The 19,896-nt window shown below is 34.8% G+C and overlaps 3 protein-coding genes across 3 annotated transcripts; all 3 read left to right on the plus strand.

Moving 5' to 3' along the window:
- On the plus strand, nt 1–5,154 carry LOC123226507 (O-glucosyltransferase rumi). The gene is made up of 9 exons (XM_044651034.1): nt 1–41; nt 160–264; nt 378–475; nt 1,659–2,767; nt 2,844–3,421; nt 3,627–3,816; nt 3,939–4,003; nt 4,373–4,583; nt 4,679–5,154. The coding sequence occupies exons 4-9, from the start codon at nt 2,660–2,662 to the stop codon at nt 5,015–5,017; spliced, it is 1,491 nt and encodes a 496-aa protein (XP_044506969.1). The 5' UTR covers nt 1–41; nt 160–264; nt 378–475; nt 1,659–2,659; the 3' UTR covers nt 5,018–5,154.
- A 433-nt stretch (nt 5,155–5,587) lies between these two features.
- LOC123226604 (probable pyridoxal 5'-phosphate synthase subunit PDX1) lies at nt 5,588–6,800 on the plus strand. The gene has a single exon (XM_044651156.1). It carries the CDS (start codon nt 5,653–5,655, stop codon nt 6,655–6,657), a length of 1,005 nt encoding a protein of 334 aa, XP_044507091.1. The 5' UTR covers nt 5,588–5,652; the 3' UTR covers nt 6,658–6,800.
- A 5,409-nt stretch (nt 6,801–12,209) lies between these two features.
- LOC123226445 (phosphoinositide phospholipase C 4-like) lies at nt 12,210–17,672 on the plus strand. The gene is made up of 9 exons (XM_044650962.1): nt 12,210–12,950; nt 13,059–13,255; nt 13,919–14,054; nt 14,139–14,360; nt 14,462–14,673; nt 14,812–14,929; nt 16,768–16,920; nt 16,999–17,085; nt 17,176–17,672. Exons 1-9 carry the CDS (start codon nt 12,630–12,632, stop codon nt 17,467–17,469), a joined length of 1,740 nt encoding a protein of 579 aa, XP_044506897.1. The 5' UTR covers nt 12,210–12,629; the 3' UTR covers nt 17,470–17,672.
- The last annotated feature ends 2,224 nt before the right edge of the window (nt 17,673–19,896 follow it).

A 19,896-nucleotide genomic window follows, 5' to 3' on the forward strand; every position in this document is an offset into this window, starting at 1 on the left:
GTCTCATACGAACCAACTCAATAGTTGTTCAATCTATTGAGGTAATTTTATGCATTTGTTGTTCAGCTCAATATTTCTAAAAATTTATGCATTTGTTGTTCAACTCATTCTCATTGTGCCATGGCTGTGCGTTGAACGCTTATTTTTGCTTCATAACAGGTTGAAGAACTAGGCTAGCAAAGTTCTGGGTCATTAATGCTATATGGGTTTCACAAGCCTCCTCCCTTGGATGTCAAAATCGTCTGGACTGAGACTCACAATGCAGTAGTTCAATTTGATTTGCACAAGGCACAAATCTTTCCCACTTGCTATATTCACTGATTTTACTACCTTGCTTCGATTAATGGGGTCAAATTGTATTTTTTCCTTGTTTATAGGAAATGGTCATACTACCTTAACGAAGTGTCTGATGTGGATATCTCATACAGTGTAATATCTCCAAGTTCCTCACCTTTTTCCCTTGTAATCGCCAAAGGTAATTTCTCTTCCAACAATCCTAGAAACTATTGGAAATTATAATTTGCTGTCTCATTCCTTTAATCAACTACCTTTTTACATGGTTGTATTATATAAATGGTTTCAAGAATCTGTGCTTGCAACAATTTCTGACTTGCAACAAGTTGCAGGAACAGCTTAGTGATTCTTCAGCTAAATCTGATCATAATTAAATTAGTTTATTTACCCCTTTTAGAGGCAGTTCTATACAGTAATTAAGCTTATCTACCTGTAAATCAACTGCTTATATATGCATCCTAGTATGATTATATGATGAACTACTGGAATTGTATGAGTGCTTACTATTCTGTTTCAGAAAAGAAGAAAACGAAATATGTAACACTTAAAAATGCAAAAAGTATAGAGCAAAGAATACTGAACTGAGATGTTTGTATTTCAGCTCAAGTATATATACAATGAGCTAAGAGCAGAATATATAGAGTACAAGGATAAAAATATTATCTGCATCCAATTGATTCGTCTTTCTTTAACATATGCCTAGATTTGCAGGTAGTGAAAGCCTTGAAGAGTGATTGATGACCCATCATATCCTAATACAACTTTGTCTTGGGATATTATATATGGAAAAATTTATGTGTGAAAATATGGTTTAATTACTTCATGTTTGATCATTTGCTTTAACCCAAATGCTTTACTTAACAAGAAGTGGTAAGATCCACCAAGAAATATCTGAGTCTTATAATTATTATATTGCTGTGGGTAACTTAAACTCTCAGAAAGTGGAGGTGATTTCTCAAACATTTTCTTTCTATTTTCTTATAGTATGATTTTATCAACTCATACTGATTTCATGACCTTAGCTAGATAGTTGAAGGCCCTATATAGCACATAAGGGACCAGCATTTGCCATATGATTTACCTACATATATATGTATTTTTTTATGAATAATCCTGTTACAGTTCTTTAACCTTGCCTATCTTCATTTCGAAAATATTGATAGAACATAATGGCCAGGGAGTTGCCAGAAGTAACAGAGAACTAAAGTCATGTTTGTAATTTCTCATCAGCACTGAATGAATTCTAGTGACACATGTAGCCTTTTTTGTTGAAAGTAAATGGGTGCTGTGATGCACAGCATTTTCTTTAGACTATATTTTACAGAAATGTTGACGACTTTAAATCATTAGCAACTTATTCTCAGGTAAATTTGCCTTGTACGGGTACAGCTGAATTTCACATTTAATGCCTTCACCAATACTACAACTAAGGTTTATTACAATTGTGCACCCGCCAGCCAACCTTGTAGTTTCAAACTTCCCGTTCTAGGGGCAAATGCTGCAGTCGTAACATCTCCAGGTCCAGCTGAGGTGAAAGGATAATATTTGTTAACTTTTTGTTGCTTGAGTAATATGGTGCAGATGCTCTCTGTCGGTGTAAAACTGGAAATTTAATGGTCCACCCACTAACACTGCTTATTGTACCCTTAAAATTTTTTTGGTAGAAGTTGTGATTGCAACATGTTACATGCAAAATGTCTATTCAGAAGGGTTTGAGGTTTTATTTTTTTGGGTAAAGAGGAAGGGTTTGAGTTAACCTCTGAGGAAGATACATTTAAACCTAGTGGAAAAGGGAAAATGCTATAACAAGGAATCACCCATGAGCACAAACATAATTTCCCATTTTCCGTGAAAATACAGTTTCAATTTTACTCTATAGCATTGAAATTCACACCAAGCTTGGGCAACAGAACAATTTAGAGGAACCCTGTTTTACAATAACAAGAAAGATTTCGTATACTACTACGAATAAGCCGGCCAATTTAGTATACATGTCAACTGTTGACAGAAAGGGTTAATTCGAAAACAAAGTTGGGCGTGTTGCAGTAGTTTAAACCCTAAAACCTGTTAAAGACAGATGCAGAGAAGATGCCAAAAGCAAACTCAAATGGGTCAAAACGAAAGGAGTGCAAATCAATTAGAAATAGTTATTTTTTACAGTATGACCCGCACGCAAACGAAAGCAAAGTCAGAAAATCGTGCGATTGCCCCCACCTGGACAACCCAAAGCAGTGCAGAGACAGCCAGACAAAATTACAACCGAAAAAGCGCAACAGAGTAGGACACCAGTTTTAATGCGAACACCTAACTTTCACAAAGCCCCAAACAAAACCCACCTCCTCGAAAACTTCAATATCCTCACCTCATGGGATTCCTTCCTTCCAGAAGTTCTCTTTGCTCTCCGTCTTATCTTTTACCTCTTCTCGTTTTGATATCCACCTTCTCTCTCAGTGCTGTCTTCCTCCTTTACAAGGTAAAAATAGAAGCATTGATTGTTTATTTCGTTATTTCTTTGGTATTCAGATTCACTGACGAATTGAGTCAAACAGGTTGAAGACTTCGCTACACGAATAAAAACTTTGGCCGGAGACAACTTAGATCCAACACCATGGCATTTATTTCCATCAAAGGAGTTAAACAAAAACACTTCATCACGCGCCCGCGCATACAAAATTTTACAATGTTCGTATCTCTCTTGTTCATCGTTATCTCAATGGAAAACACCGCCCCGGGTTGACACCTCTAAGCCGGTGGAGGATTGCCCGCGGTTCTTTGATTTGATTCATCATGATCTGGAACCGTGGGCCAAGACCCGGATAAACATGACCCAAATAATGGAAGCGAAGAAGTTTGCTGCTTTTAGAGCTGTGATTGTTGGGGGGAGATTGTTTGTGGATCTTTATTATGATTGTTTTCAAAGCAGAGCCATGTTCACGATATGGGGATTGTTGCAGCTCCTTAAAAGGTACCCTGGGATGGTACCCGACGCTGATATGATGTTTGATTGCATGGACAAGCCTGTTATTGATAGAACGGAACATGGGTCGCTGCCATTACCACTCTTTCGGTATTGTACCAATAAAAAAAGCTTCGATATCCCGTTTCCCGATTGGTCGTTCTGGGGTTGGTAAGTAAAGGCTTTATTATTATTTTCAGTTGATTTTGGTAGTACTTTTCATGTCAAAATAATTCTTTAATGCTGCATTACATGAGCTTCGTGTTGTAAATGTGATTGATTTTTTGGATTTTTTGGATTGGGTAGACAACGTATTATATATGTATTTAAAAATCATTCTTGCCTGATTGATTGATGTGGATGTCATTCGGTGCAGGCCTGAAACAAATTTACGGCCCTGGAATGAGGAGTTCCCAGACATTAAAGTAGGTTCGCATGCTAAAAATTGGTCACAGAAGTTTCCCCATGCTTACTGGAAGGGAAATCCGGATGTTGCTTCTCCTCTGCGTGTAGAGTTATTAAAATGCAATGACACAGAACGATGGGGAGCTCAAATAATGCGTCAGGTTTGAGTTGGAACTTGGAAATTACTTAGTATACATCATTTAGATTCACATATTGAAGGTAGTTTCTGTGTTTATACAAAATTCATATTCTGGGTGCTTATTATATATTGTGCAAAATACAGAATTGGTCTGAAGCAACAAAAGAGGGATTTAAGCAGTCCAAATTATCGAATCAGTGTAATAATCGGTGAGTGATCTTCATCGTGCGTTGTCACATGTTTAAGTAGTTTAGTTTTGACAACATCAACCAAGTTCTTCGATTTTAAAGATTTCTTCTTTTCCTTGGTTATTGAAGGTAGCCTTCAGAATACATATTCAATGTTTTCATTTGCTGGTCAATTAGTTCTATTGTTTTGTCGAAGAGCAATGCTATATGCATACACTTTTTAGTACACAGATGATATGTCCTCATATGATTAAGTTTATTTTATCTTTAATTTAAAATCAATCAATAATATAATGACACATCATTTGTGAATTTAATTGCATACACAAACCTTACACGCTCTTAGATATTAGTATCACATGTTAGTAACATTTTATATGCTTTCTGCAGGTACAAAATCTATGCTGAAGGCTATGCTTGGTCTGTGAGCTTGAAATATATTCTATCATGTAATTCTCTTGCTCTGATAATTTCTCCCGAGTATGAAGATTTCTTCAGCCGTGGTCTCATTCCTAAGACTAACTACTGGCCTGTCTCTGCAACTAATTTGTGCCCCTCTATAAAATTTGCCGTTGACTGGGGTAATGCAAACCCATCTGAGGTATGATTAACATAACTCGACTACAGAAATTTGGTAGCTCGAGAGCTCTGATTACTGATTTTTTTTTTTTTCTCATTGTAAATATGGCTTAACAGGCTGAGGCAATGGGACAAAGGGGACAAGATTTCATGGAAAGCTTAAGTATGGATCGAGTGTATGATTACATGTTTCACCTCATCACAGAGTACTCAAAGCTGCAGGATTTTAAGCCAGCTCCACCATCGTCTGCTCGGGAAGTTTGTGTTGATTCGCTGCTTTGTTTGGCTAATGATAGCCAGAGGAAGTTCCTTGAAAGAACATATACCTTTCCTTCACCAACCCCACCATGCAAACTTCAGCCTCACAGTGCATCTGTTATGAAGAGTTGGATGGATGAAAAAGAGAAGGCAATCAATGATGTCAGGAATATGGAAGCTCAGAATACTCCAGTGTAGAATGCATTATAAGCACAACATTGCCGCTGTAAAGTTAAAAAAAAAACTTATACACTGATTCATTTGTAGATGTAGAATTGATTGTTGATGGTGGTGTAATAGGAAATATATGAATTTGAGGTGCTGTATTGTTTTCAGTTTCAGGATTTTAATTCATTGCTATATAGCAAGTCATATTGAATTGAACAAACGGCTTTCCATGCAATTGAAAATAGGGTCGAATCGAAATCGAGCTGTTTGAAAACAAGTTTAGTTTGGTTTGATTCAATTCATCACTATGATGATAAACTTATAATTATCATAATCTTTTTCCTTTGGTAAATATAACTATTACAATCTTGTCTTTTTGTTCGTGTCCAATTGTTTGTCAACTTGGTGATCAGGTCGATAAGATTTATTGACAGTTCAATGTCATAGAAGACCATAAAAGTGAAATGATTGAGAAAGAAGAAAATGTTTATGAAAATTTGATAAATAAAAAGATCTTTTTTAAATGTAATTAAACAGTAATTTTGAAAAAGAAATTATATTGCCATCTTTTATTAACAAATCAACCTAACAAATGAATCCAAGCCACACACGTGCCCCTCTTTCACCGTCTCTCCACAAAACGAATCCCGAACCATTCATATGGCATGCTTCGCCAATCGCCGCTATCAAGCCACATCTCTTCTCTTATCTCCTCTCCAGCATTTATCTTCCAGCAAATGGCTGACACCGGAGTTGTCACCGTCTACGGTAACGGTGCCATCTATGAAACCACCAAAAAGTCTCCGTTTTCCGTCAAAGTAGGCCTCGCCCAAATGCTGCGTGGCGGCGTCATTATGGATGTCGTCACTCCTGAACAGGCCCGTATCGCCGAAGAAGCCGGCGCCTGTGCCGTAATGGCCCTTGAACGCGTTCCAGCTGATATCCGTGCTCAGGGAGGCGTGGCCCGCATGTCGGACCCACAGCTAATTAAACAAATCAAAAACAGCGTCACCATCCCTGTCATGGCCAAGGCCCGTATCGGCCATTTTGTTGAAGCGCAAATTCTCGAAGCTATTGGAGTTGACTACATTGACGAGAGCGAAGTATTGACTCCGGCCGATGAAGAAAACCACATCAATAAACATAATTTCAGGATTCCGTTTGTCTGCGGGTGCCGAAATTTGGGGGAGTCCTTGCGGCGGATCCGCGAGGGCGCGGCGATGATCCGGACGAAGGGAGAGGCGGGGACGGGGAACATCGTGGAGGCGGTGAGGCACGTGAGGTCGGTGATGGGCGAAATTAGGGTTTTACGGAACATGGACGACGACGAGGTGTTTACCTTCGCCAAAAAAATCGCTGCTCCGTACGATTTGGTGATGCAGACGAAGCAGCTGGGGCGGCTGCCAGTGGTGCATTTCGCGGCAGGGGGAGTGGCGACGCCGGCGGATGCGGCTTTGATGATGCAATTAGGGTGTGATGGAGTGTTTGTTGGGTCGGGTGTGTTTAAGAGCGGGGACCCGGTTAGAAGAGCAAGAGCAATTGTGCAAGCAGTTACGAATTATAGTGACCCGGATATTTTGGCAGAGGTGAGCTGTGGACTGGGTGAGGCTATGGTGGGTATCAATTTGAATGATGATAAGGTTGAGAGGTATGCTAGCCGCTCTGAGTAAGGCATTATGGGAAAGCTTTTCGATTTATTGTTTTTTTGTGGGTTCTTTTTGTTTGTTTTAGATACCCTAAGTTATGGACATCATTTAGTTGAGTTGTCTTTCTTGATTTGAATAATAATATTACTGATAGTGTTGTTGTTTGATTGTGATGGTGGTTTGATAGGTGATCGAAAAAAAAATGCACATAGCCGCTCTTCCTGTTATGTGTTTTATCTCATTACTTTGGAGTTGATCAGTCATTAGAGTAGAGAAGTGAGTCTTGACCTCGTTTTTACCTTATGCTCAGTCTCAAATTGAAATTACAGGCATAAAAATTGTAGTTTAAGGTATACTTCTTGATATTTATTGTCTAGTTTGCTTCTTCATCAAACAGATGTTGAGATTGTCTACCAGTTCATTGGGTATATTTTGTTTGTTGTCATCATTTGTGCTGTCTTTGCTGTTTTGTATATTCTACAGATAGCCATGATTTTTGGTGCCATGGATTCGGCTTCTCTCGTCTAAGAAGCAATTACTATTCAATTTTTGTGTCATGAATGAGTATGCTCTTCACCTTACACCACCCAAATGGATTTTCATGGATTATTCATGGTTTTGCACTATTATGTATTAGCGAACTCTATATGAATTAAGACTTTAGACAGGTTTGGGTAGGGCATCCATAATTTTTTATTTTCAGTAATGAGTAAACCTTATTTGAGTGAGATTGCCCTTAAGGATTGAAGCAACCGCACCAGACAAGTGAAACGCTGTGTGATCTCCCTAACAACTATTACATTTAGTAAATTAAAAGTTTAATTTTGAAATGTCATCAGTGGGATTTGACCTCACACAAGCCCGCTCCCAGCAAGACATCTATAATTTGGATAGAACCCTGAGCTTGATAGCTTGACTTATCAAGCTTGGGTTGGGCTGGACCTAATGTGCCTCAAAGATGCACTGGCATACTATCTATAGTAGGCATATGCTTTAGTTATGCTGTCAGGTATGTTCTTTTAGGGAAATTAAAGTAATTGGCTAAAACAATAAGGGCTTAAGTGAAATTGTCCAAAAAGTTAAAAATTAAGCAAAAATGCCTTTTTAGCTACAATGATCAAAATGTCTTTATATATAAACCAAGAAATTTGATGTACTTCTGCCCAAATTTCCTCTAAATCACTGTTGAAATACTTAGAAATCACGGGTCTTTCACGGGTGCTACGTTCATTTATTTTCTTTAGATTTTTGTTGACCTTTTCGTGTTTTTCGACAATAAAAAATGACAAAGAAGGTTAGTATATCATCCTTACTCTTGTTTAAATCAATTTATTGTTAAGATTATTGCGATTTCATAAAGATTTTAAGCGTTAAATGTTTGGGGTTTCATTTTTGAACAATGTGTAAAATGTTTTAATTTTTGTTGTTTTGGGTGAATTTTTTTAGCGTTATTGTGTTATAGGATGTATAGATTTAATTTGTGTTAAAATTGAAGGCTGAAATGATGTTTTTGACCAAAACAATGCATTAGATTTAGCCAAAGATCGAAGTCAGGGACCTTGAGATTCCCCAAGGAGAATAAATTTCCTACGGGTTGGAATGATGCCACGTGGGATGGGAGGAAATTTAATTTTTGAAACAATTAGGATTCGGGGGAGAGAGGGGGAACCCACAGAGGACCAAAGGAAAACTATAGGACTTGTGTGAAAGTAGAAAATATATAAAAGGGTAAATTGATAGTTTTTCACTCTGAGGGTTTTTCGACGAATAGTTTTCGTTTTTCTTGTTTTAAGGTTCTTTGACATGTAGTTTTCGATTTTGAGGTTCGCTTCTTGATTTTTGCACTTTTCTAAGCTCGTTTTATGATGTAATTATTGAATTTCATATCGATTTTTTGGTTTTTGTCATATTAAGTTATTTTAACGTATAGTTTTTTAATTTTATGTCTGTTTTTTCTGTTTTAGGGTTCTTTGACATGTAGTTTTCGAATTTCAAGTTCGTTACTTTATTTTTGTGCTCTTTAGGCTCATTTTCTTATGTAATTTTTGAATTTCAGATCGATGTTTTGGTTTTTTTGTTTTTAAGCTATTTCAACATTTAATTTTCGAAATTCAGAGTTGTTTTTAATTTTTGTTATTATAGGATATTTCGACTTATACTTTTCAAATTTTCAAGCAATTTTTCGGTTTTTGACATTTTATAGTATTTCATTTAACTCTCTATAATTATCTAACATTTTATTTAACACCCTCATATGTTGTCTTGTATCGAAATACATCTATATATTCCTAATATTTTATTTAAATCTTTCATGCATTGTGTAATATCAAAATACTCTTTATATTTTTTTAATATATCATTTAATCTCTAAATTATTATCATATATCCAAATGTCTAGATTTAATAAATAAAATTAAGTTTTGAATGAAAATTCTTATAAACATTTTTTTCTTATAAATTAATTTTTTCGATTCGAATTTAAAAATACGAATTTTTTCTTTCCCAATGAATCTGCAGTAATTGATATTGAATAAAAAAGAGAGTAAAAGTAAATGTTTGAATGATATGAGAAATATATGTAAGTGAATAGTTTATATAGATGCGGTAAAGGATAGTTTTGATATTTTAGAAAATATTTAAGGTATTTTTGCTTGAAAATATGGATAATGGGTATGTTTACTAAAAAATAAGATAGAAAGAGTGGGAATTTTTGTTTAATAAGAGATAAAATGACCAATTATTTTAATTTCCCGTTCTTTTATATGTTAAAGCTTATCTGGCTTTGTTTCTCATTAAAAAATTGTTGTGGAGTTGTATGGTTTCATTTTTTATTTTTTTTCAGCAACTGCACATTAGAGTTGACAAACGAATGAGTTGTCTGGGTTTGGGATCGGTACTAGCAAATTATTCGATTTTTCGAACAAGATTCTCCCATTTTCTCAAGCACCAAACATAGCTCAAAAACAAAAATAAAACCCAGAAAATTCAAATCAGCAATGTTTTCGCAATAAAAAAGAAAGAATCCATGACGAAACATGATAAACCCAAAACAATAACACCACAAATAAAATAAATAGCAAAAAACAAAAATAAAAGAAGTACAAGAAGTTCACCTGATAAGCTTTTTCCTTTCTCAACTCTATCAAGGAAAAGAAAGCATATATATGAATAACTTCATAAGTCCACATCGGCTTGTTCTGAACCTGTACCCATTTGACCTAACTTGTTCCTGCCTTACTCATTTGTTTGCCAGGTCTAATGCCCATCATAGCAAGGTCTAACTATAATATGCATTCTTCATATTTATTCATATTTGACGACAAAAAAGGATCTTATTTCTGCCCACAAATCAAGTACATATTGAATTGCATCACAAATTCTAGATTGGATATGTTATATGTCATATCCTTCGAAGTAAAATACTACTAAATTACTTTAACATACAATTGTGTATTCTCAAATCAAATATCAAATCTATATAACATCAAAAGTTTAATAATAATAATAATAATAAAGTATTCTAATCATCATCTAAGCATTATAAAAAAAAATCTCAAAATTGTCTATGTGTACTAAATAAAATCCTAATCTCTCGATCAAAACGTAGATCATAATAATATATATAATGACCATCAATCAAACCTATGACTCTATTCATCGTATGTTGTTTCATCACTAACTAGTCACCTCATTGTTGTCTCTTCTAATCTGTCACATGCAAAATTAAAAGGAATTGAGTGAATGAAAAACATTTAATAAGTATAAATGATTTATCATACACTCAATTAGTTAAATCTATTTTTTTCTTTTTCTACTCCAAGTTATCTCAATCTCAATATAAAATTGCTTGAATGTCAATCAAGTAAAAAGGGAATTGAAGTATCCACTTTAGTGACCCATCTATAAGACTCTCTATTCTTCGTTGTTATATCCCTTTACCAATTGATAAACTTGCGATCTTAGTTTATCAATCTATGGATCTCAATTATCAAATTTTCTATGTCTTGGTAAGTCTTAACTGATTGTTATTATTATCATACAATACACGATATGCATCTTATAATACAATACAAATAAAAAACAATATATATCATAAGGTGTATTGAATTAATACGTTATAATAGATGAATCATACGATGTCATACATATTATTGATATGGATCAATACATTTTTTTTAAAAAATAATGATATAATATGATTGTCTATAAGAAATCTTAAATTTTTAATGGTGTTTATGATATTTTTTAAAATAATAACATGTCAATTAGAGTTGTTTATTATTTTTTTAATATTGTATCATATGATATGATACAATATTCATTACAAGATATAAAAAATTAAGTTTTTTATATATGATATGATATACGATTCGATTATTATGATTATTATAGTGAAGGGCGAAATGACTATTTCTCACCCAAATTTAGTTGCGTTCTCAAAGTTACACCTACAAAATTTAAAAAACCTGAAGTTCCACCTATTGACCAATTGGGATAAAAATTTTCTGTTGGAGACAGAGGTAAAATCGTTATTTTATTAATAATATTAAAAAATATATAAAATTCATTATATTTTCCCTCTTAAGTTTTAAAAACATATATTTTATCCTTACCTAAAGTTTTCTAATTTTGAAAATTTACATTTTCCCCCTTAAATTATAGGGATTTTTTTTTCTTCCCTTCGACCATCATCTTCGACTCCGATGATCTCCCTCTTTACCCTAAATCGTTGGTTGATGCACGAGAAGTAACTTGGAACGAATCTCTTCATCAAGAAGAAGAGATTTGGCAAAGAGCTAACTAATTATTTAAAATGGAGAAGAGAGATCGTTAGTGCTGGAATAGTAATCAGAGGGTTAAAAAAAAACTTTGAACATAGATGAAATTATTAATTTTTAAACTTAAAAAAATATAATAAATTATATATTTTTTAATATTATTAATAAAATAACAATTTTATATTTATTTTTAATTAAAAATTTTAATAATAATTATCTCAAAATATAAAACTTATTATATAATATAAAAAAATTAAGTTCTTAATATAAGAATATATTCCAGTGTAGTGTTCCCCATTTCTCGTAAGACCCACCATCTCATATCTGTCAACAGCGAAATGGAATCTCAAAAAACCCCCCATTCATTTGCAATCCAACATACCATTCTGTTGCTTTTGTTGTTTTCACATTGAATTCTTTCTTTACTCTTTGGCCATAAGAATAATAAGCAACATTAAAAGCTAGCTTTGCCAGTTCAGCAGCACCCACTTTGCCTGCTTTCAATCGATAAGCATTAATGGTCTTTTTATATTTATATATTGCCCAATCATGCTCATTCGTTTCCTTCAATCAAGATCACGACCTCGCATCCCATCCATCTCATCTCATCTCATCTCATCTCGTCTCGTCTCATTCTAATCCAACGACTCATTTTTGCGTATGATCCAAAATGACAAAATAGCCCCCACCCCAGTCTGAACATACTCCATTTCCGCCTGTTTACACTAATCGCGTGTTTCACGCTCAAACTTCAACCCCGCTCCTGATCATCATCTCCATTTAATAATAACACATCATCATTAATGATACAGAGCATCCACTCTCTATAAATCCCCACATTGTAAATAACATCAATAAAAGCCAAAACTTGGTATTTTATAATCTAAAAGTTTAATCTTTGAATCAACGTGAGTTTGAATTAGACTAATTCGGGTTTACAGATGGTTTCTGAAAATAATGATAAAAAAATGGGCTTCGGTTTTATCATTCACGCCTCCTCATTGTAGATTTACAGTAAACTCTAAGCATCCCTGTGACAACCGACCCCGGGCGTGAAGATAATAACGTTTGATGGGATTGGGAGCTGAAACATTCAACTCCAACCTCTTCATATAACTTACTTCATAACTCTCTTTTTAATTTTAAGGGAAGCCATTTCTTTTTTTTTTTTTTTTTAAGCTCTGTTTTGGGGGTTTGGTGAGTGAGAGACAGAGAGATATGGGTAGTTACAGAATGTGCATGTGCTTTACCAGAAAGTTTAGGTATACGTCGGCGGAGCCACCGATTGACGTTAAAGAGGCTTTCAGTAAGTGTACCGGAGGGGGAACCCACATGACGGCGGAGCAGCTGCAGCGGTTCTTGGTCGAAGTTCAAGGTGAAGGTGATGATGGCGCGCGTGTTCCAGATGCTGAGAGACTTTTGGAGCAGGTTTTGAAGTCAAGGCGTCATCTTGCTAAGTTTACCAGAACTCTTACTCTTGATGATTTTCACTATTACTTGTTCAACTCAGATCTTAACCACCCCATCATCAATGATAAGGTATTGTGGTCTGTTTGGTTGCTGAGAAATTGAAGGAAATTGACAATGGGTTGTTATTGTTTCTGCATTTGTTAGTAATGGGAGAACTTTTGTTTACGATATGATCAGGTTCATCATGATATGAAAGCTCCATTGTCGAATTATTTTATATACACGGGACACAATTCATATTTGACTGGGAATCAACTTAGCAGCGATTGTAGCGATAGGCCAATTATTAAGGCACTGCTGAGAGGTGTAAGAGTTGTTGAGCTTGATATTTGGCCCAATTCTACCAAAGATGATGTGCATGTTCTTCATGGAAGGTGTGTAAACAACAATTTATGTAGATTGCGCCAGAGATTTGTTCTGAAAATGATTTCCTTTTGGTTTTAAGTTGAGAGCTTATTGTCTTCCAAAGGGGTAGTTTTTGCTATCTGAAAATGATCTTAGTTTGGGACTATTTGAGATTCAGGGTGAGATTTCTTATATTTCTACTTGATCCCTGCTGCTTGCTTTTGCCCAGCTAGTAATATTATAAAAACTTATAATAAGGATATTGAATTATACCTCAAAGAAGCATCATAGAGTCCCTTACTTCAATCAAGCCTCGTTATAAGGTCTGTTTCTTTGGATAATGGGAATCTTTTTTCTGATCAAGAATGGAATGACTCTCATATTTTACCTAAGGAAGCAGACACTAGTATAATTTAGTTATGAATTACAGAGGAAGGTTGCCTTTATTTAGCATAGATATCAAATTCTGCTTATTTCTCTAACTGTCATTTATTAGCTATACACTAAACAAAGAAAAATCTTGATAGAGTTTTATTGTCGTAAAAACCTTATCATCATTGAATCAGCATCCATTTTCCTTCATTTTTTGTTTTTCTCTCTACTTCATAAGCATGATGCTTAAATATGCTCTTACCATTTTTGGTTTCTGTAATTTGCACCCCTCTCACTTGAAGTGTTGTTGCCAAATTAAGGACCTTGACAGCCCCTGTGGAGCTCATAACATGCTTGAGATCCATTAAAGAGAATGCTTTTTCTGCATCTCCATATCCTGTTATAATTACTCTTGAAGACCACCTGACACCAGATCTTCAGGCTAAAGTAGCTAAGGTAACATCCATATCTTTTGTTTGCAAATTTCGACCTGCAGTGTTAGCCCGAGTATTTTATGATCAACTATAATTTTGTTTGTAGATGATCACTGACACATTCGGAGAACTGTTGTTTCATCCACAATGTGAATGTTTGCAAGAATTTCCTTCACCAGATGACTTAAAGTATAAGATTATAATATCAACCAAACCCCCAAAAGAGTATCTTAGAGCTAAAAGGAAGGATACGAAAAATAACTCTGACGAAGATGAATGGGGCAAGGAGCCATCTGACCTTGCAGCTGACAAAGAAGATGAAGACAAGGTGCTGTGAAACAGAATCTCAATATGACTTTTAACCCTGTTTTGCTGGCATATGTCTCATTTTTACATGCTCACTTAATTTGTCGGGCTATTAATTTACAGAGTGATAGTGATTCAAGTGATGATGATGTTGATGACCAAGAGCGCCATTCAGAAGCATCTGACTATAAGAGCCTAATTGCCATTCATGCTGGAAAACCCAAGGGTGGATTGAAGGAGGCACTCAAAGTTGAAGCTAATAAAGTGAGGCGCCTTAGTTTGAGTGAACAATCACTTGAAAAGGCTACTGAATCTCACGGAACAGATGTTGTGAGGTATTTATGGCTATTAATTTTTTCATTCAAGATGCCTGAGATCAGGTTTCTTATGGGAATGTAGTTTTTCTTTCCGTTTTCAAATTGTTTAAAATTTTCTAAGGGATCTAACATGATGCTTGTAATTATCATTTGTAGATTTACTCAGAAGAATTTATTAAGGATATATCCTAAGGGTACTCGGTTCAACTCCTCCAATTACAAGCCACTAGTTGGTTGGATGCATGGAGCTCAAATGGTAGCATTTAACATGCAGGTTTGAGTTGCTCAAATATAAGTTATAGATGCTGTCCCACGAATATTATGCAAATATATTTCTATTTAATTGGTTATGATTCTTAAACTTAGTCCTCTTATCTACTTTGCTAAACAAACTTTCCTTTTTTACAAGCATTTGAAGGGAAAAATTACATTCTTTGGTTGGCTACATTTCGATTAACCATTGGTTTTAAGTGATAATCTTCTGAGATAATTTGCATGTAATTGAGTGCCTTTTTTAATGAAGGTTCCTTTTAATTCCTCATTTGTGGAGTCTGATAAAGTATATTTCGTTCTGGTTATAAGAACTACCCTCCAGCTAAGCTCCTCCTGCTGGGATCATGTCAAAATTTTTTTTTTTTAAATCATGTCAAATTGTTTGCTCAGATAAGAAGTTACAGGAAAAAAGAACAAAACAGTCAGTGAACAAATAAATTGAATCTATGTAAAGAGGGCCAAACTTTTAACAGTAGCTTGGGGAACACTTGTCCTAATTTTAGAGGGGGTATATATATATATATGTATGTATTGTTTCTTTACAAAAATTTGATCATAAATGTGTGTTAGGACCTTGGGGGACCCTTATTTTAATTTTAGAGGGTAGAGTTTATTATATAAAGGAAGTTAGGGTTGTAAAAAGGGGAAAGTTAAAAAAAAATAATAATGGGGTTTGGGCAACCTTAGGAAAAATTAGGGAGGTTTTCAACGTTTCGAATGACCTGAATTGAGAGGCCCTGACTTCTTGAATTGCCAGTTTGTCATCGTAAATCCCCTTTTATTAGTAAAATCATCTTTGTTTTATTATTTGTTTGTATTTTTGGTTGTTTTGCTAGATAATTAGTTGGGTTCCTATCAAAATGATAGCATAGCAGTGAGATCTGTGTGCTTCTTGTGATTTTGGCAAGGGAGGTGATAAAAAATGATGAGGAAGTCTAACAGTCACTAGTGGAAGTTGGACAGTCGTTAGAATGGGCTGCTGGAATGGAATCCACTTAGGATGGTGACAAGGAGGTGAATCGGTAAAGGGGAAGGTCAATCGACATTAGAAAGGGTGGTTATAGGTGAAAAGTCGTTGAAAAATGGAGGAAAAGTCGTAGTCTGAGCTAGATCAGTGAACACATTATCCTAATCAAGTGGTATTTGAGTAGATCTGGCAGGATTTATGGTGAGTGTGAGTGCAGTGGCAATGTGTTTGGTGAAGTCAGGTCAAACATGGAAGAAAAGTAAAAAATGGAAGATCAGAAGGAAGATGCTAAAGGGGAAGAGAAAAGAAAAAAAAGATATGGACAGCTGGCTTAATATTTATATACATATAGACACACACATATGTAAAAGATAGCTGAAAAAATACAAAATAAAAAATAAAAAATCCAACGAAAAAATCAAAAAATAATAATGATATACAAAATTAAAAAATTCTGAAAAAATAAAAAATGTCCAAAAAAATTTTTCCCACCATGTGATTCTTGGCAGTTAATTTTAGGACTTAGGGGATACTTGTCATAGAGTTTTTATATAAAAGAAGTTAGGGTAGTCAGAAGAGAACCAAGAAAAAAATTAGGGTTTGGGGCAGCTATTAGCTGTGGGCAGCCTTAGGGTTGATTAAGGAAATTTCTGATGCTTCGAATGGCTAAAATTGTGAGACCCTAGCTCATTGTATTGCCAGTCAATCGTTGTTTATCCCCTTTTATCATAAAATCATCTTTGTTTTTTTATTTGTTTGTGTTTTTGGTTACTTTGCTTGAATAATTAGCTGGTTCCTGTCAATAAGGTAGTTTATAACTTGGTATGTAAATTTAGTGTTCCAATGCTAACATGTCTGCTTTATAATGTCAGGGATATGGAAGAGCTCTCTGGTTGATGCATGGAATGTTTAGATCTAATGGAGGGTGTGGTTATGTCAAGAAGCCTGATTTTCTAATGAATGTTGATCCAAATGGTCAAGTGTTTGATCCCGAGGAAGAATTGCAAGTGAAAAAGACTTTGAGGGTCAGTAATCAGTATGAGGTTAAATTAAAACTACAAAGCTGCAATACTTCCCCTTCTCTGAACACCTCATGTTTGCAGGTGAAAGTTTACATGGGAGATGGATGGCATTTGGATTTTAAACAAACACACTTTGATCTATACTCACCCCCAGATTTCTATTGCAGGGTAAGTTTTTAATTGATACTGTATTTACATAAAGATTAGTGCCATCTTTAATTTGTAGTTTTTCCCCTTAATTTCAACTGTTTGCCGCAGGTTGGCATAGCAGGGGTGCCAGCGGATGAGATAATGAAGAAAACAAAGATAAAGGAGGACAATTGGACACCTGTTTGGGAAGAAGAATTTGAATTTCCATTGACTGTTCCTGAACTTGCTTTGCTTCGAATTGAAGTCCACGAGTATGACATGTCTGAGAAGGATGACTTTGCTGGGCAAACTTGTTTGCCAGTCTCTGAGTTGAAAACGGGGATCCGTGCAGTTCCCCTCTTTGATCGCAAAGGAGAAAAGATGAGGTCCGTGAGGCTTCTGATGCGCTTTGATTTTGTCTGAGACAATGAGTAGTAGCTAGTCCATTTCCTCTGTATTTATTTTGGTAAACCTTTCCACGGTCGTTTGATTTTATACTTCATGTAATATATGTGTTGCTTCTTTGCTTTTCTTTTCAAGTCCTGTACTGCCTGCTTAGAAGCAGCTAACATTATTCATTGTCTACTGAACATTTATCTGATTCATGGAGTTATGATTTTGAGTGAGAGAACTTCCAGTGAGAAGATGTAGGTTTAGAACTTTATCACGACTAATGAAGTCTTAATTTATCTGATGTAGTAATTGTAACCCAGGGTTCTCTTGCATTGCTAGCTGATCTTATCTACAAGGCCAAGTCATCTGCATCAAAACATTAAATATTTTCTTTTCTGATTTTATGGTCAAAGAAATAGCTACCCAGCTTCTCCAATGCACTTTTTTGTAGGAAATTTTCTAGAAGTGAAAATCTTTAAAGTCATTTAAAGACAAAAGGTCTTGGTAAATCATTAGATGTTTCTGTCGTTTTCTTTGTTTATTATTATGTTTCAACATGCAATAATTTTAAAGTCATTTCCTGCCACTTACCAAGTAACACAGTAGGGACAGATTTTGAGTTTTTCTAAAATAATGGCCTTGTTTGCTGTACAGTTGAGATCGCAAATGCCAAGAAACTTTATATATTTTAATAGGAAATATATTTTACCATAATCAGTGAAACACGTTGCTATTTAACAGTAATTATATTACTCCACCATCACCAAACCATGCAATTGAATAATAATTTTACAATAAAAAATCAATACCTCAGAATGCTTTTCCACGGTGCAGCCAATTTCACTTTGCTCCGTTCCATGCACGTACCCATTACTATTTCAGAAGAATATGTTCTTTATCAATAAACACATCAATTAGATCGGATCAAATAGAGATTTGATACAAAACATAAAAAAAAGTATAACACAAGAAAGCCTCACCTGTGTTATAGCATACCGGGTTAAGCTTATTGGGCCGGGCTCGGGTTTAATATTAAACTTATCGGTTGGCTTAGTCTAATACTATTTAAAAATATATATATTTTTTAATTTTTGCTGGCAGAAGCAAGTTTTTGCCTTGTGCAGCCTTCTGCCTTCTGCCTTGCGGCAGAAGCCTTGTTAGGCAGAGGGAAGCAGATAGCAGAAGCCCTGGCCTTCATTTTTTTTAATTAATTTATTTATTTTTATATAAACCTATTCAATTTTTTTTTATTTTCACTTTCATTTAAAATTTCTCAATCTCAATTAGTTCATTATATTTTCAATCTCTTAAATTATCTTTCAGAAAATATCTGAATTCATAAATAATAATTCTTTATGTTTATAATTTTATTTTTATTTTAATTTTATCATTACAAAATATTACAAATGGATCAAGTATCAAATAAATTCAATCTATTTGAATATTATAATAGTATATATTTGTTTATGTTTTATAATTTGAAAAATAATTTGTGTTTAAAAATTTTAAATAATTTTTTTAAATATTTAAAGTCCGGTCCATTTTTATATGGGTCGGGCCTTTATATATTAATGGTCAATCCAGCCCAAAAGCATATTACTGTTTAGGCTTTAGACCCGCCCATTAGCCCGATGGGCTGAGCTTGAGCCAACTCAGCCCGACATCGACACCTCTAGATTCCATTTTATTTTTTCAGAAGAGGGAATTTGTTCCCATTACATCTCCATGTATGGCGAAATTTGAGTCGATGTGAAACAGTTGGAATTGAAAACGCACCATTGAAATGACAATTAAAAGTACAATACAGATCTGTCTCACAATACAAGTCTTTTGTATTGTGAGACTCTCAGAGATGGGGAGTTTCAGGTTGCATACGAGCTTTGCTAGGAAAAGTATGGTGACGGAGGCCAGGCCACAGTGGCGGAAGGTGGGAGGGAGCCACATGACGGCGGAGCAGCTCAGGCGGGTCTTGGTTGAAGTTCAGGGCCATGCCGAGGCACAGCCAATAATGAAGCAGGTTTTGCAGAGACGTCACCACCTTTGGAAATTCGCCAGGCGCAGTCTAACTTGATGATTTGCAACATTACTGGTTCTCCACAGCTCTCTCAACCCTCCAATTCTACCTGAATCAACTCTAGACTTTGAGAGCTCCCTGTGAAACTAATCAAATGTTGGACATGTCATATTGAGATTGATTATATAGATAGCTCAGTATGATTTCTTCATATTATCTTAAGATTTTCTTCTTTTATAATTTGACTTAATAGAAAATTGTTGATTATAAATCTATTGCATTGATTGTATCCCATGTAAATCATTAAGTAAGATACAAGGAAAAAAAAAATTTCTCCGTAAACTTTAAATACCCCTGATTGTGTTTTATTTATTCGGATAATTTATTTTTTATTATTTATATTATTTTATTTAATTTATAAATAATAAAAAATTTTAATATTC

Source organism: Mangifera indica, chromosome 9 (assembly GCF_011075055.1).
Source record: "Mangifera indica cultivar Alphonso chromosome 9, CATAS_Mindica_2.1, whole genome shotgun sequence".
Taxonomy (NCBI): domain Eukaryota; kingdom Viridiplantae; phylum Streptophyta; class Magnoliopsida; order Sapindales; family Anacardiaceae; genus Mangifera; species Mangifera indica.

What these genes read in the sequence shown, in the direction of transcription:
- LOC123226507 (XM_044651034.1), top strand. Translation starts at nt 2,660, where the DNA reads ATGGGATTCCTTCCTTCCAGAAGTTCTCTTTGCTCTCCGTCTTATCTT. An exon ending in GATTGGTCGTTCTGGGGTTG is followed by an intron (nt 3,422 to 3,626) that starts GTAAGTAAAGGC and finishes CATTCGGTGCAG; the next exon opens with GCCTGAAACAAATTTACGGC. An exon ending in TCGAATCAGTGTAATAATCG is followed by an intron (nt 4,004 to 4,372) that starts GTGAGTGATCTT and finishes TGCTTTCTGCAG; the next exon opens with GTACAAAATCTATGCTGAAG.
- LOC123226604 (XM_044651156.1), top strand. Translation starts at nt 5,653, where the DNA reads ATGCTTCGCCAATCGCCGCTATCAAGCCACATCTCTTCTCTTATCTCC.
- LOC123226445 (XM_044650962.1), top strand. Translation starts at nt 12,630, where the DNA reads ATGGGTAGTTACAGAATGTGCATGTGCTTTACCAGAAAGTTTAGGTAT. An exon ending in ACCCCATCATCAATGATAAG is followed by an intron (nt 12,951 to 13,058) that starts GTATTGTGGTCT and finishes CGATATGATCAG; the next exon opens with GTTCATCATGATATGAAAGC. An exon ending in CCCCAGATTTCTATTGCAGG is followed by an intron (nt 17,086 to 17,175) that starts GTAAGTTTTTAA and finishes TGTTTGCCGCAG; the next exon opens with GTTGGCATAGCAGGGGTGCC.